At 47.4% G+C, this 16611-nt stretch overlaps 1 protein-coding gene across 2 annotated transcripts in view; it reads left to right on the top strand.

Annotated features, from left to right (window-relative positions):
• The window catches only part of LOC106751625 (integrin alpha-PS2), a 69614-nt gene extending 53040 nt beyond the window's left edge, over positions 1-16574 (top strand). The window contains exons 6-14 of one of the 2 annotated variants that reach the window (XM_014632587.1): positions 6197-6245; positions 6555-6635; positions 8151-8326; positions 8971-9209; positions 10052-10360; positions 10458-10761; positions 11530-12429; positions 12780-14942; positions 15358-16574. In XM_014632587.1, coding sequence (XP_014488073.1) covers positions 6197-6245; positions 6555-6635; positions 8151-8326; positions 8971-9209; positions 10052-10360; positions 10458-10761; positions 11530-12429; positions 12780-14942; positions 15358-15450 — 4314 coding nt within the window. In that variant the 3' untranslated portion in view covers positions 15451-16574. The remainder of the gene's footprint in view (positions 1-6196; positions 6246-6554; positions 6636-8150; positions 8327-8970; positions 9210-10051; positions 10361-10457; positions 10762-11529; positions 12430-12779; positions 14943-15357) is intronic. The other variant, XM_014632588.1, reaches the window with a different exon arrangement.
• The last annotated feature ends 37 nt before the right edge of the window (positions 16575-16611 follow it).

Raw genomic sequence — 16611 nt, 5'->3', positions numbered from 1 at the left:
AGAATTTAAATTTAAGTAAATATGTTATCCGTATCTGAATAAATATTCTTTACTTTTGAGATATTTTTACTTTCAGTGTACTTGATAGATATTTAGCCCAAATTATTCCTAATGAAGCAATAATATTAATGCTATAATTAATATTATTAATTGGGCGTAACTTGATTATTAAAAAAAAGAGCGGTTGTATCGACAAAATCGTATCACCCCCGTTCAAAAGAATACTGCGTCCACTGAATAAATTACGCGTTAATGCAACAATACGTTGATATAGTTGCTGATCAATCGTCGGATCACCTGGCAACTCATTACGGCAACCGTATAACTCGTTCAACGGACTAAACGTTGTGCCTGAGAAAATTCTATCCGTTCAAGCAAAATTTGTTGACTCTACCACTTTTCTCAATACTCGGCGACAAGTTTCACGTAATTTGTCATACGCGATGGCATTCGACATATTAATCCACCGCATCTATCCTAATCACTTCCCACGCGTAACGTGCGGTAACGCATCGATCATAGTCTTCTCTCGAACCGCTGGCATGAGTCATGAGCCGAAAGACGGTCGAGTCAGAGCCGGCCCGACCTCTGATTCATCTCCGCGACGCGTCAAAAAATTCATTCTTCAGGTTCGGCCGGCGGAACGGTGGCTTTCCACTCGGTTCGGCAGCCGAGAGGGGCGCAGATGGATGGCGGCCGAGCGCAAAAGTTACGGCTGTCGCATTCGGTTGCACCCGCGCATCGTCGAGTGCATCGGGACACCGCTTGGCTGGGCGTGCACGTGACTCGCTCGCACGTTTGACATTGTTGGCCAACGAGGAGGGTCCATTGTTCCCGTGCGAATCGCGGATCGCCTGGTCGGCTTGCGTTGCGACTCTCGTCGCGAAATAATAATATTCGCGGCCGGCGACGAACGAGCGGCCGCGCCGAAAGACGCGCGTTCGACTTGGCGCCACCCTAAATCGTCTGCGCGTCTTATCGATGCGCTCGACGCTTGACAGCTCGAACGTTAACTTGTTTGGCAAAAAAAAAAAGGAAAGTATAGAGTTCCACTCGTTTCGTATACCTTGGCTTTTACGCGAAGAATTTGTCGACGTTGCTTCGGCATAGCGACGAGGAGAGAGAGAGAGAAAGAGAGAGAAAGAGAGAGGAGTGCAACGGATACGCGTTTTCGCTGGTTTCTGATAAGCAATCGCGAGTCCATTAGGACCAACGCGGCCTGTGATTGCGCCGACAGTCGGCTTACGAACGACGACACCGCGCTGTAATTCCACCGGAACCGGGAGTTTACGTCGCCGACTCGTTACATCCGCATTGGATTCTTCTTGGGCGGCTTGGAGGTTAAAAATACATTCTTTCCGATATGCCGTCGGTGACGATTAATCCTAGAATATTCTAACTTTCAGACGCACATATTTTTACGAACCTCCGTTCCGCTGTGTTTCTCACTCCGCCAATTTTTTATTTGTTTTATATTTTATATTATATTTCTGATTTAAACAAAGTCTTCGAGTTTTCCTTTTTTTTTTAATCAGAAATGCCGCAATTAAAAAAGAGAAAAAATCTCATTGACTCTGTCATCTTTGAACGGTCAATCACAATAAATTGTTTAAAATGTTTGTCAACCCGGCACGATCTCCGCTACTTTTTGCGCCTCGGAAAACCGCGACGCAACCCGAAGCACCCCCGGAGAAAATGCCTCGCGTCATCGAGTAAACTTTTCACCGTGACACCGATACCCGTGGTTGTTCATTCGTGTGTCCGCTTGTTCATCTGTCCGTCAACGAGCTAATCACCTCGTGGTGGTGGGTATCTGTTTCCACCAGTATCTCGTTCGAGCAAAGTCGAAGGAAGAGCCGTTATCGCCGGAGAACGATACGTCTTGGCGAGGAAAAATCGACGTCACCGACGAGGGGCGACTCCCCTCGTCATCGTGCAAGCGCGTTTTAAATGTGCATACGCACATACGCGCGATGTCTCGCCGATCGCACGGAGGAAGAAATCGCGGGGGTTGAGGGAAGAGAGGAGAGGCCGCGGGCTGAACAGCGAGAGAGTTTCAGGTGGCCATTTAAGGCTCGGACATTTCGTTCTGTCACCGTGTTCCGTGTTCAACGTTGTGCGACGCCGCAAGGAAACCGGCCACCTACGCGCCGGTGGTCCTTTTCCCTCTCTCTCTCTCTCTCTCTCTATCTCCTTTACTCTCAATCTCGCTCTCGCTCCCTACCTTCTCAGCGGCTGCATTGTTTTATAAACGGCTGCCGTTTCTCATGATAAGCAGAGTAAAACGAAACTAGACGCGCGCTCTCTCTTACCTCGCCGTCGTGCCTCGCAACGTGCGAGCCACCCTCGCCACCGAGCGATGCCGTTCTCGTTCTTACGCCGTCAGCCTCTTCGCTGACCTTCTCATCGGACCTTCGGCTTCGGTCTTCTTCCGGTCGGCGATCGTCGAGATAATAACGGGCCGAGTCGCGGGAAAAATTCCGCGAGTGTATTATACTCCGCATCATGCGTCCAGAAATCCACACTCGCTCGTTCCCTCCCTCTCCCCCTTAATCTCTCGTACGCTCTGCTGTGCGTGCGTGTATGTGTGTACGTGTGTGTCTAGAGTTACGGAAGATAATCCCGCAATTTTACGCCCGTCGACAATGCAAAAACAGCCCGCGGCCATAATCTAATAATCCCCGGTAACATTATTCATCGCAATTACGAGATATCGCGTGTCGCGCATGTAAAAATGGAATCTCGTGTTACCCGCTTTCTCATCCGCGTTGCGTTCTCCTTCTTTCTCAGCGCACTCGCATTAACGCGTCTGCCCTTCCCACTCCCTTTTCTCTCTCTTTCTTTCTTTCCTTATCTTCCTTCCTCCCTCCTTCTCTTTTCCCACTTAATCCATAGAAACTGCATCTTACTTCCCTGCAGCGGCGGATCCTTCGCGTGGGTGAGCACATCCGCGCGTGGGTGCATCCCAAGAGAGTGTAACGACATTGTCACGCGGTTAACACTTTGATCCCGGCGACATTTGAACGATACCTTGGCGGATGTCAAATAAATTAATCGGATCTCCTTTCCCGTAAATTTTAGAACCATTTCCCTTTCATTTTTATACATTTTTTTCATTGATCATATGTGGGGAAAAGGATGTAAATATGGAGCGGTTTCAAATGTTAAAAACTGTAATTTAAAATGTAAATATTGAGTGAATAATTGCCAATAATGTTAGCACATACACCTAAGAATATATACCATTAGTTATTAAGAACGTTTATTAAAACGTACAACTGTCAAAAGGGTACATACATTTTTTTCACCACATGTCAAATCGAGGATCTGATATATATAATTAATTATATGTATAATTATATGTATATTAATTATATGTATAATTGATTGATAAAAATATACGCTAGACGGTATTTGAATTCTCCTCGTTCTCGTTTCGCAAGTGTGCAACTGTATATATATCAAACTCGAATGAAATGTAATCTTGGATGGAAATACCGCTGATAACATAATCTCAGGTGAAAACACCACTGAAATAAATTTCGCCCGATACGAGTATAATTTTAATATCGTTATAAAAGACCGCTCAATAGGCAGTGACTTCGTTTTGACGGGCGAGCGCGACTCGATCTGAAAGTATAATCGTGCAAAAGTAGCCAACGTTTTCCGTTCCGTTTTCTATCTGTCGTCATCCATATTGCATGATCTTATCGTGGAATGTGCCTGCGCATACACGCTCTCTTATGATCATTCACGTGGACCCGCGCCGATTAATATGTATGCAAGAGGGAGACGGGGTAATCTTTATTACTTCGGCACCGCCGTTAGGTGGGTGCGTGGGAGTTACACCGTTACGATACGTAAACTTATTGGCGGTGCACGCGCGAGTGAGATGGTTCGCAGGGTCGCGACCTCGAGAGGACTCGGAGGGACTCTTGCGATTTCTTCGCTCCGCGGATTTCCTCGCGAGTCGGGAACAATTTCGCGTGAATTCGACGGTAGGCGGATCTTCATGTCGCTCGGCTTCGATGGAGAGTCGGATACGAGTGCTTCTCATGTACCCGCCAACTGTACGGCAACTTTCGATACGCAGCATGGGAATGACAGGCGCAAAGGGTCAACAGTGCTGAGTATGTCGACAATTTCGAGAGCCACTCGAGTTCTCACGTACCGATTCAACGAGGTCTTACATCGCGGGCGGTGTACCCGTACGCGTGTACGTGTGCACACGCATGTGTGAACCTCTCGAGATGGTTTCTCTATCGCGTAGAGAGCGTTTAATAATTCTCCACTGGGGAAGAGAGAGAGAGAGAGAGAGAGAGAGAGAGAAAGCTCTATCTCGTACCAGAAAACAAACGAAAATAAATACGGCATTTATTCAGTGGCAACGTAAGTGGGATTCTTGCCTCATACGCTGTGTCGCATTTCCGTTTCACAAAGTAGCTCATTCGTTATGTCTGGCCTTTCACGGGCACGCTGAAACAGTACATCGATTTTTCCACGCCTCCGCTCCGAGGGAACCGCGCTCTTTCTGCGTGTGTGTGTGTGTCTGTGTGTACCGGCTATACCTTTTTGGAGAGCGCGTACCAAGTGGCTGCGAGTTACGACGCGCGTATCTCGTATTGTCGGTGCTGTCGCGCATCAGTTACACGCCGCTTGTGACGATTAATAATTTTTGCGCGGCCACAAAGAAATCCGCCGGCCGGTCGGCGTAGTAGTACCGCGCTGTGCGTGCGTTTAATACGCGAGACAAATGTCGCACGACAAAAACACGGTTACTTCTATTTACGTATCGCGGCCATAAATAATACACGCTGCTGTTGCTGCGCATACGTGATATGTGCGGGTGATGCATTTAACATTCGCTGCGTTAGCTTATTTTCATAACTCGATGCACTTTTTAATTACGAGCGCTTGTGCAATCGCGTTCAGCGCCTTCGCGAAATCGAGGCTCCATTCTACGCAGTTCGCGAGGCTTTCATCAGCGACGGCAATCGTCGATTTACTCAGGTAGAACGAATTTCTAAAAGACCTCTTAAACATGCGTGAAAAACATCGGAAAAACAGGACGTCTTTAAAACTATTTTTTAGAAATTTCTTCCGCCTGGGTACCATCCGCGCAGAGGCGATCTTCTCACTTTGTACATCCGGAGACCGCGATTGAACTAAGGCTATTAACCTTACAAGCCTCGAAGCTTCGAAGGAAACTTCGAATTTTTGAGTTTTGGCCGAAGTTTAAGTCGACGTCTCGAAAATATGTTTTTCAAAGATCGCAATCTTCGCGCTTCGAAGTTTTGGAGCTTCGATACTTTCAAAATTCGAATACTGAGCACCGAGGCTTCAAATCTTCCAAGTGTTCGAAACTCGAAAAAGAACACCGGTCGTAGATTAAACTGTGATCACTCACTCACTTTTACTCCTGCAACTCCTGTTTTCTCATTCCTTCTTAATCTTCAAATTTTATCGGAATGTTTAACCCCGATGAAAAACTGTAATGAACGGATTATGAAGAAGAAAGTCTGTCTCACGAAGACCACCGTGGTGTGTCGTGCGTTTAGCATGCGTGACGCAGCTGTGTGCAAACGCGTGCGGCGAACGTGCGGCTTGCACATGTATGTGTAGCGAACGCTTGATTTATCGCATCCCGGACTCGGGCACGAGCCCTCCCCTATCGGGCGGTATTATCTTATAAATTAAAAAGAGAAAAGAATTAGACTTTCGTGGGTGCGTCCGTTTCCTGGTTGCAAGTTGCCCGAGGCGTTGGAAATCGCATGCGAACACTCGTCGTTTCTTTCGTTCTGTACGAGTTATTTTATCCTTCAAAGAAAAAAAAAAGAAGGAGAAAAAATAATATATGAGAGCAATCGATGAAGGCGAGCAACGATATTGCATGGGATAAATTAAGCATGAGACCGGAACGATCGCAAAACGATAAAATGGCGATCACAAAACCGGAATGTTTTGGATTCGAGAGACGTGGGATGTCGAAAAATTATAATTCTTGTCCCACGAGCGGCACGTGAAAAATCATATTTTTACCCACCGTATTCAATTTTGCTTACGAAAAGTCCCCAACATGTCGAAGAAACATCGGGACCAACCAAAAACATCTCAAGTGTGTTAGCAATGCTTTCTCACTATCCACGTTGTGACAGGAGTAGAGACTCACGGACGATTATTTTTCTATTTATTTCAGAATGACGAAAGAGTCTTCATAGGCGCACCGGGGAGCTGGTACTGGCAAGGTAAGACTCTCCACTCTCAAAATCATCGTTTGCGAGTTGCATACCTGTAGGACGAATGCGAGCCGGAAAATCTTTCGTTCAAGCCATCACGCTGATGTGCACATTATTTCTCTCTTTCTCTCTCTTTCTCTCTCTCTCTCTCTCAATCTCTGTTTCTCTTTTTCTCACGGTTAAAATCACGTAATCCACGGCGTGGCGCGACCGAACGGGAGCGGAACGAGGACGGACGTTGATTAGCGATTAGAGAGTGTGCGATTCCGCTGGGTCTTACGGAGTAATTTAGTGGGGAATTTCCTTAACAAATTGCAGGTCAGATATACTCGATCGCCACCGACATGAGGTTGAAGTTCGTGGCGTCGATGTTGTTCATCTCCGAGGCCGAAGTATCAGGTATCGCGTACAAACACACGCAGGCGCCCCCCGTATTTATTAAAATACACCGCCNCCCCCCCCAACCGAACCCCCTGTCTCTAATAAGCTACCATTCTCTCTTCGTATTGACGACTTCTCTCACGCGCCAACAATTAACAACACGTGTTGCTTGTGTTCATAAGAGACGGCTTTTTGTTCCGAGAGTGCGAAAACTGACGTGACAACCGAGAGCGATAAGAATGATGTGCGTTAATCGCACAGGAGGAAGCGTCTTCGGAGCGCCAGGTTTATCAGAGTAACACGAAAAAGTATTCTCTCTTCGCACCCTCTTCATACTTGCTTGGCAGTAACTCTCTCTCTCCCTCTCTCTCTCTCTCTCTAATTTGTCGTCATGCTTAACACGATGCTTTGTTTATTTATTGATCGCTTGACGATCGATCGATTAACCATGAAAAGCCGTGAAAACGGGGAAACTCATCGGAGAGCGACCTCGTTCGCCTTCCGATCGTCGATCACGAGCGACGAGCCCGCATTCACGTGAGTCCAATTGAAATCCGTTTTCGCGCTCTCGCACCTCCGACGTGCGAAGATCGCTCAGCCGCTGTCGCGGCAATTAGCGCCGGGCGCGCCCTTCTCCTTTCAATTACTGCCAGATAAGTGGTGGGTGAGACTATTTCTAACAGGTGCAGGCCCGCTTTTACAGCTTCGACACAGTTGCAGCGAGAGAGTCGCGGTGTAATACGGATCCGACTAGAAAGCTATAATATCCCTTAATCTCGGCTGGAGAGTTTGCGCGCCAACAATGCTACATAGTGATGATCGCTTGACATTAATAGCGATATGTAATGACAGTCAGTGTCATCGTCGACGATATCGTACGCTTAGATGCTAGATTAATAATAATAATAATATTAATATTAATGATAGAACAGCAGCTTATCATTTCCATGTTTATTTCTGTCGTTCCCACAAAGTCTCGCGCATAAAATTACAAAAAAGAAATTGTTAAATTAAAGTAAATAATTATTTCAATCCTCCTTAGCATCACACTTTTACATGGACTAAATGAGTTTCGCTTAGACCGATATTTTACACATTTGGCTAATATGTGGAAAATATTTTACTTGGGAAATATTTCACTTGAATCAAGTAAACACAACTTGATCCAAGTAAAGGTTTGCTGAGGACTGTTACAGTAATTGTTTACTCGAATCCAGCGCTTTTTTCTGTATGCACGTACACCTGTACGTATCCTTTTTTTAATCATGTCTAAAAATATACATGCACCTGTACGTATTCTTTTTTTAAGTTGACACGAAAAATAATTGGTTCCAAGTGCCTCACACGGTTCTGATTCGTTAAATGCGCATTCGGGACTTTGTGGAGTGACTTGTGTGAGTTCTCGACCGCAGCGAAGACCGCCAATCTTTAAACAATTCTCGACTGCGGTCGCGGTCACGAAAACACCTGCATTCCCATCGTCACACGTTTCGAGGATCTTTCTCTCGTTAACAGCTTGGATTTGTTTCGTAGGACAAGCGGTTTCGCAGCCCCTGACCAATGACTCGAAGATCATGTCCACCAAAGAGGGCCCCGCGGAGGAGGACGACAGCTACTTGGGTTACTCCGTCGCGTCGGGAGATTTCGTCGGGAACGGCGACAGCAGCATGGCGGTCGGGGTCCCGCGCGGCTCCCATCTCCTCGGCAAGGTGCGTACCGCAGGAAGCGGTGTATCAAACGTTGAAATGAGGCTTGAGCTGATAAAAATCTAGGACTGTGGAAAAAGTGTTTGGTATTTGAGACCACAATCTCACGGTGAAAGAATTATAATCGACACTCTCTGGGAGAACAAATTCCTGAGAAAAGTGCCTGAGAAAGAAACAAATATTTTTTTCGATAGATACTAATAACACATGTTTCTACTAATATACATGTTTTTTCAATGAGAGAAAACGCTTTTCAAATGAGAAAATATGCATTTCTTTGAATCTATAATTTTTTACGAAAGCAATTGTTTATTCTGCCTTTAAATAAGAGAATTAAGAATTTAAGTGTGTTATTAGTACTCACCAAAATAAATATATATATTTTTTATTTTTTAGATATTTCTCTCTCAGTGTATGTGAAAGAATCCAGTGAAAGAATTATAATCTCCTTAAACACTGTTTTAACGATTATCTTCATTCTTATCTGCCATCGATTGTAACTTTTTGTTTCATATTCTCTCGAATGAGAGAGATTATTAACCGTTCCTTTTCTCTCGGTGCAATCATGCGGCGAGAAACGGAGGCCGAGCTGCGCGTCATCGCAGATGCTAACTCGCACCGACGCTAACTCGGAAATGTGATCGTAGGTCATACTTCTCACGTCGAACATGACGAATCCGCAAAACATCAGCGGCGAACAAATGGGCGCATACTTCGGCTATGCCTTGGCTTCCGGCGACATAGACGGAGACGGGTTGGACGACCTGATAGTCGGTGCGCCCATGTATACGGTCCCGGACAACCCGGAAATGACCATCGAGACCGGAAGGGTTTACGTGATGTATCAGGGCAGTGACGCGAGGAAGTTCCGTAAATTCGACACGAGGTAACGACACTTTGACTATCACCCTGATCTTTGCCAAATTCCTTAAGCTAGCCGACGACTAACCGGTAGAATTGCAAACTGTGATTTCGAGTTATACAGTTCGAAAAATGAGACAATTTGTCGACAAGTATTGTCGTAATTCCGAAATTCGGATGTCGAGACACTCTCTTAAGATGCAATTTTTCCGAGGTAAAGAAAAATGAATAACAATAGTAATAATCACATTTTTCAGTATTATTGATAATGCTAACAATGATAACAGTGATATTTTTGCCTCGTTGCATTGATCTCGGTATTGTGAAACTTTTCGGAGGGGACGACCTCGTATTTCTGATATTTCGAAAAAATTGCAATTCGCGAGATTGCTTGCGTTCAGCAGGAAAAGTAAGCGCTTTGTGATTATTGCTTCTGATTGCTGCACATTCTCCTGGATCTATGAAAGGTTTGAATGAATACTACAATCATAGACAATGACCATAAAGCGCTTATTAAGCTGCTTTTTATGCTGAGCGCAAGCATTATCTCGGAAATTAGAATTTCAGTATTACGACCTTCCGGAAAGTTGTCCCACATTGCAAAGTATGAGCACGATTTTTTCTCAAGACAACGCATATCCGTCGCATCCATGGGAGACTTCGCAGACAATCGGGGAAGTCCGTCACGTAATCGCGCATTGTACTTCGCGAAGTACCGAAAATGGAGCTCCCACGTGACGCTCGAATATTTCCCTCTACTCTAAGTTCATGAACGGCGCTGACCTGAAGGGTTAAACGGGCCCTGGACGGATCGCGCTGAACGGGTTCGTTGAACCGCCGCGGCGATAATGGCTTATCGTTATCCAGAGACGGCAAAAGCAACCGCGGACGTTTCGGCTTGTCGTTGGCCTCTCTCGGGGATATCGACCGTGACGGTTACGGTGACTTCGTCGTCGGCGCGCCCTACGGTGGCCCGAATGGTCGTGGCACCGTCTGGATTTTCTACGGCTCGCGGGCCGGCGTGTTGGAGCATACCCAGGTGATCCACGCGGAGGACCTGGACAACCCGGTGCAGACCTTCGGATTTTCGGTGGCCGGCGGCCTCGATCTAGACGGCAATGTCTACCCGGACCTGGTGGTCGGCGCGTACGAGTCAGCGTCGGCGATGTTCTTCAGGTAGCCGTCTGAACGAACGTTCTCTCGGATTCGGCAAACGAGATCGCTCCCATCGGTGGCGTTTGGGATTTTCAATGAACTTTTTGCGTCTATTTAGGGCACGACCGGTCATCAAGATGGACTCGTACGTGACCTTCAGCTCGGAGTCCAAGCTGATCTCCTTGGACATCAAGAACTGCACGCTTTCGGACGACACCAGAGTCACGTGTCTTCCGCTCAGGGCTTGCTTCAGGTACACGGGAGAGGGGGTCCTCTCGAGGCACAATTTCAACGTGCAATACGTGCTGGACGTGAAGAAAACGAAGAATCCGAGGATGTTTTTCCTGGAGTTGGAGGGCAAGAACAGCATGAACCATACGATCTCGGTGGATCGTGATCGGCAGTTTTGTCGCACAGTTCAAGTGAGTCGACCTTGGTATTATGCGGGATGCTACCGAAACGTGGCTCAAAACTTTGCGGGTTTGTGATATTTACTAAATTGAAGAATAAACGTTCTGTTAACATAAGTTCACGGGTCAATCCTTCTAGAGTAAATGGCGACGTGAAAACGGAAGAATATCATAGATTATACTAAACTATTTCATCATGGTAAGTTTGATGGAAAGTCGCTGTTTATTTCGGAAAGATCGATCTTCATTCTCGTTGTTTATTCTTAAAAGATCTAAGGACTTATGTTTAGATTCCTTCAGAATAAGAGTCGAATCTTCTTCAAATTTTTATTATAATCGGATTTAGTTTCTTATTTGATAAAAGTGGTGGAATTGAGGGTTGTTAAATAAAAAATTCCATTTGTTGTATAAATGTTATTCTAAAATGAGAGATGAATAATAAAATAGTGGAAAACTTTAATATTTAACCGATTAAAACGTTTATTTTTATAAATAATTTTCTATATATTAAGGTGAATATCACATGTATATCCTTAGAAAAATGTGTCTAAACTCGGTATATTGTAGAAACCCTTCATAAAAAGAGACATTCTAGTGGCAAATCAGATGCCATTTTTATCAAAGAGTCAGAGATATCCCGGCTCTTACTTGAAGGACTCTTAATGTTGATTTCAAACATCCTTTGGCCTGCGAAGTTTCGAGCAATCACTTGAATAACACTCTGTGCATTGCTATTTCTTACCGGAACGAAATTTACCATTCTCTACATCATTCTCGAAGGTCTACGTGACTCCTAATATCCGCGACAAGCTGACGTCGTTGGACGCCGAGATGCGCATGAGTCTGGAGGAAGAACGGATCCCGGACAGCCGCCGTCGCGATCCCAGATTGCCGCTGAGACCGGTCCTCGGTGCGACGACCTCCAGAAAGGACACGCTCTCCATCAGGAAGAACTGCGGCCCCGACAACATCTGCATACCCGACCTGAGGCTGAGCGTGAAGCCGAACGTCGGCAAATACTTACTAGGATCCGGTAAACGGCTGGAACTCGAAGTCTTGGTTCAGAACATGGGCGAGGACGCGTTCGAGTCGACGTACAACTTGCAGCTGCCGACCGGTATCGATTACATCAAGATCGAGCGTATCGAGACCCTGGAGATACCCGTTCACTGTTCCGCGCCGAAACAATCGAACAACAATACCCTGCGTTGCGACATCGGCAACCCGCTGCCGCAAAACAAGCTGGTGAAGTTCAAGGTGCTGCTCCAGCCTGTCACGTCCCACGGGATGAAGCCCGTCTACGAATTCCACATGCACGTCAACAGCACGAACCCTGAAAACTCGCACACCCTCGCGGACAACAAACACATTTTGTCAATGCCGATCTGGATAGAGACTGATTTGCGTGTGGAAGGCGAGAGCAAGCCCAAGGACCTTTACTACAACCCTGACAATTACACCGCCGCGAATATCACGACGGAACTCGAATTCGGGCCGGCGGTCACGTATAATTACACGATACTCAACCAAGGCCCGTCGGACATCATTGAGGCCGAGGCATTCCTCGTGTGGCCCGCGCAGACTCTGTCTAACAAGGAGCTGCTGTACTTGTTGGAACAGCCGGAGACTACGGGACCGATCGCCTGCGAGTCCGCCAACGCGAATTATCTCAGCTTGAAGGTACGGCCGATGCGCGTTCCACTTGTAGAACATCTTTGGTAGTTTTGCGATTTGTAGAGAAATATATAAAGACTGCAGTTTTTATTTCAATATTATTTTATTTTAACTTATTTCCATTCTTATCATTTAATTTAAGTCTTTGAATGATTTATTTTAATAATTCAGTAAAATTTGTTGATTCAATCGTTATTTCGTATTTTGTAGAACTCCAATATATTATTACACATTTTCGTCCCAATCTATTATTATACCCATTCTATTCCAATTTTTATTATTTTACATTTTACGGTTTCAACCGGTTTTTCTCTTGCTGAAGGAGTCATGTAAATCGCCTGAAAAATGTCTTACAGTTGGACCAGCGTAGAAGGGCTCACTTGAACTACCTCGACTATTCCGGTGTGATACTGGACGAGTCGCGATCAGGTAAGACGATCAACGTGCAGAGAGGTTTTGCGGTGGACCGCAGCAAAGTGAGCCAGAAGGAAGAGGCCGAGATCAACAGCGGCGACAGCTCGAATATCCAAAAGTCGCGGCACTCGTCCTCATCGTCCTCCTCGTCGTCGTCCTCCTCGAGCACGGCCACGGAGACCAGGAGAATTCAACTGAATTCACAGGGACAGAGGCCGGAAGTGCTCACCACGACGTACCTGGGCACCTCTTCCGAGGCCAGCCCAGCGATCGGCATCACCGGTGGCTTATCCACAACTTCGCACGGAGGCTTCCGCGCGACCGAAGCGCCCTTCGACTCGAGATTACGAGGCAGCATCGGCCACGAGGCAACCTATGAGACTCGCGTGAACCACACGGCCGGGGTGGCGGGTCGCTGGGACGAAGGCAGCCGAGTGGAAGACGAACATGCGATCTCGTCCTCGGGGAGTTCCTTTTCCATCATGACCGAGAGCGAGAGGCGGTACCAGGAACTGCTGCGGCAGCAGGAGAAGGCTCGCGTGGAGGAAGAAGCGCGCCAGAGGAAGCTGCAGGAAGAGAAAGAACGTGCTCTGCTTATGCAACGTCAACGAGAGGAGGCGGAGCGGCGTCAGCAGCAGGAGGAGGATCGACGTCGGCAAGAGGAAGAGCGGCGCCAGTCGGAGGTGGAGCGGCAGCGACAAGAGGAGGAGCGCTATCGGAAGCAAGAGCAACAACGGCGGCAAAAAGAAGAGGAGCAACGACGACGGCAGGAGGAGGATGAGGAGGAGCGACGTCTGCAGGGTGAGAGGGAACATAGATACGACGAGGAGAGGCGCTACGGCGCGTCCTCCGGTGGTTTTCACCGCACCACAGAGGGTGACTTCATCAGCGGCGACCGCGAGGAAACGGTCGCCGGAGGGCGAGATTTCGGTTCCCATTTGCAGAATGTCAGCTCCACTCAGGAGCTGGAACGGCTGTTCGGCACGTTGTCGAAGGCGGACTCGTCCAGCTACCAGGTGTACAACAGGCAGGGCCAACAGTACGTGCAGTTCAAGGCGAGGTTCCGCACGTCCGCCGACAGGAAGGAATACATAGAATTCCAAGACGGCTCCATGTTCCCGCTGCAAGACCGTTACGGGGCGCAGAGCTACGTCTCGGAATCCGTAGAACCACGCGACAGTCGATTCCTCAGGATAGAAGGTCGGTTGCTCATCGAGTCGGGTGACAAAGGTTACATCGTGCTGAAGGACGGCCGGAGATTCCCCCTTCAGGGCTCTTACACGTACACGGAGGAGAGGACGTACACTTTGCACGGTCCGCACGGGGGTGGTTATCACAGTGGTGACAACACGGACAATCAAGGTCAAAGGAGTTATGAGCAATCTTGGGGTGAGGAGTCGTCCAGTCGCGGTTTAACGTCAGACGGCGGCTACGAGAGCAGCTACAACACGCGCACACACGAAGAGAAGCGAACGGAGGAGAGGACCAGCCAGACCAAAGTCTACGGGAGGAACAACGAGCGGTTCAACGACGAATTCCTGACGGACAGACCGGAACCCGGCCGTCCGAGCTCGAGGTACAGGCGCGAGAGCGACATGGTCGACGTGCGAGAGTTCAAGGAATTCGAACGGCTCCGCAGACACCGACGGGAGGTCGACGATTACCTGGACGATGAAGCCTTCGAGAACGACTACATGAACAACAGAGAGATCGAGAACGACTACTACCAGGACGAGCGGAAGCCGCAGGAGCCGGAGTCGCTCTGCGGCATGGCGAACTGTGTGAAGCTACGATGCGTGCTGGGCCCCTTGAAGAAGGACCAACAGGTCTCAATCAGCGCGAGGTTCCGTGTGGACGCCCGGACCCTGAAAGAGATAGCCTTCCGGGAGAAAGTGAGAGTGTCGACGAAGCTGGTGGCGCACGTCACGAAGCAACCGTTCATCGGTACACCCGCCGTGAAGGTGATCCGGAGCGACGAGGTTGTTACGAACGTTGAACCCAGCGCGCCACCTTCCGTTCCAGAGGTCGTCCCGCTGTGGGTTGTGGTCCTGTCGGCCTGCGCCGGAGCGATAATCCTCTTGCTGCTGATATTCTTACTCTACAAGGTTGGTGCAGACTCGAATATCAACTTGAGAAGTAACGTGTTACTGTTGGCAACCATTACGAGTTACTTTGTTTTGGTAACGACTCGGTAACAACGTTATTTCTCTTCTCTCGTTAATAACGGTAATACAGTAAGGCCTTTGACAAAATGGCCGACTTACCGGATTAAGACAATGTTTTACACCTTAAGTCTTCGTTCTTAAGTAACCCACAATAACTGTCTCGTATCTTGAGTCTTAGACTAAAAAGCTGTTCTGTTTGGTGACAAATATTTCTACGCTAATGAGACAATCTTTCGATAACGAGCAACGGTAACGAGTTACTTTTCCAAAATAATAACTCCCCGACCCTGGATATAAGATAGAATTAAGGCTCACCAAATACCGAATGTTTGACTGTGTCTCGCGTTGCTTGCAGTGCGGCTTCTTCAAGAGGAACAGACCCTCCGACGCTCCAGAGAGGCAACCGCTGAACAGAAACGGCCATTTCCAGCAAGGCGAGGAGCATTAAGATAGAAGTGAAGACAGGAGGAAAGAGAGACAGCGAGAGAGAGAGAGAGAGAGAGAGAGAGAGCTCCGTTTTCTGTTCGGTCGAAGCTTTCGACACTTCGGCCACACCCGGTCGAATTGTAGACGAATTGAAAACCTCGGCTACGCGAGCACAAGTGCCTTGGTCTTCGGACAATCGAGGGGACGAGCACGTTGCGTGAATGCAATTCGCGGATGCGGTCGCGACGTTCCCTCGCGAGCACACTTAGCGTTCACGGTGCCTTAAATCCGAACGGCAACCGAGTGCTTCGCTAAGGTGCTGCATTGAAACGGTTCTGAGCGACGGTCGCTACTCGTCACTCGTATACTGCCACTGAATACTCCTTCCAGCTCCTGCAGCTCGACCACGCAAGTTTCTAGTCAGGAGACGTTCTTCTTCTTCTTCTTCTTCTATTTTTTTTTTTTTTCGTTTGTTTCTTACCGTTGTGTAATTTACTTAAGCCACGCGTATAGTTGGCAGATACGAACGAATATCTCGGCATTCTGATAAATCGTATCTTCGTTGTATATAAGTACATAAGTGTATAACGTACACGTTATTTTTTTGTACCGTTATCCGCGGCTGGAGCGCCTTGGTGCGCGCGCGCGTCTCTCGTCGCTTCCGCTGGCGTCCGCTGCCTTTTTACGGTAAATTAGCGTTATTCTTCTGTCCGCGCACGATCGGCACGATCTCGAAAAGGATCTCGTATCTCGCCGATGACACCAGCGGAACTCGCTTCGGAATGTCAGAAACGTCAATCGGTGAGTCTTCTGTTGCGACCCCCCTTTCACACGAGACACTCTACGGTCGGACGTTGTGTAATCTGAATTAAGGTGATACACAATGTCCAAATAAAAATGTAAGAATGTGCTGAGCCTGCAAGCGATTTTCAGATGTCTTTTGCATCTTCACATATTATTCGGACATTATTGGCACAACGTCTTGTTAGCGGCATATCAAACGTTCATCCTGCTAATTGTTCCGTTTGAAAGGGGACTGAATCTCTCTCGGAAGCAGCCTCGAAAGCACGGGATTTCTTGATTATTTATTAAATTTCTATGATATATATATATATATATATATCTGTATATAATATATATCTTATATATTATATATGTATATCTTACATATATATGTCGATAT

The sequence above is a fragment of the Dinoponera quadriceps genome, unplaced genomic scaffold (assembly GCF_001313825.1).
Source record: "Dinoponera quadriceps isolate SergipeBrazil2010 unplaced genomic scaffold, ASM131382v1 scaffold386, whole genome shotgun sequence".
Lineage (NCBI taxonomy): Eukaryota > Metazoa > Arthropoda > Insecta > Hymenoptera > Formicidae > Dinoponera > Dinoponera quadriceps.
The sequence above is the reverse complement of the archived record's forward strand: the minus strand, read 5'-3'. Positions and strand labels throughout refer to the sequence as shown.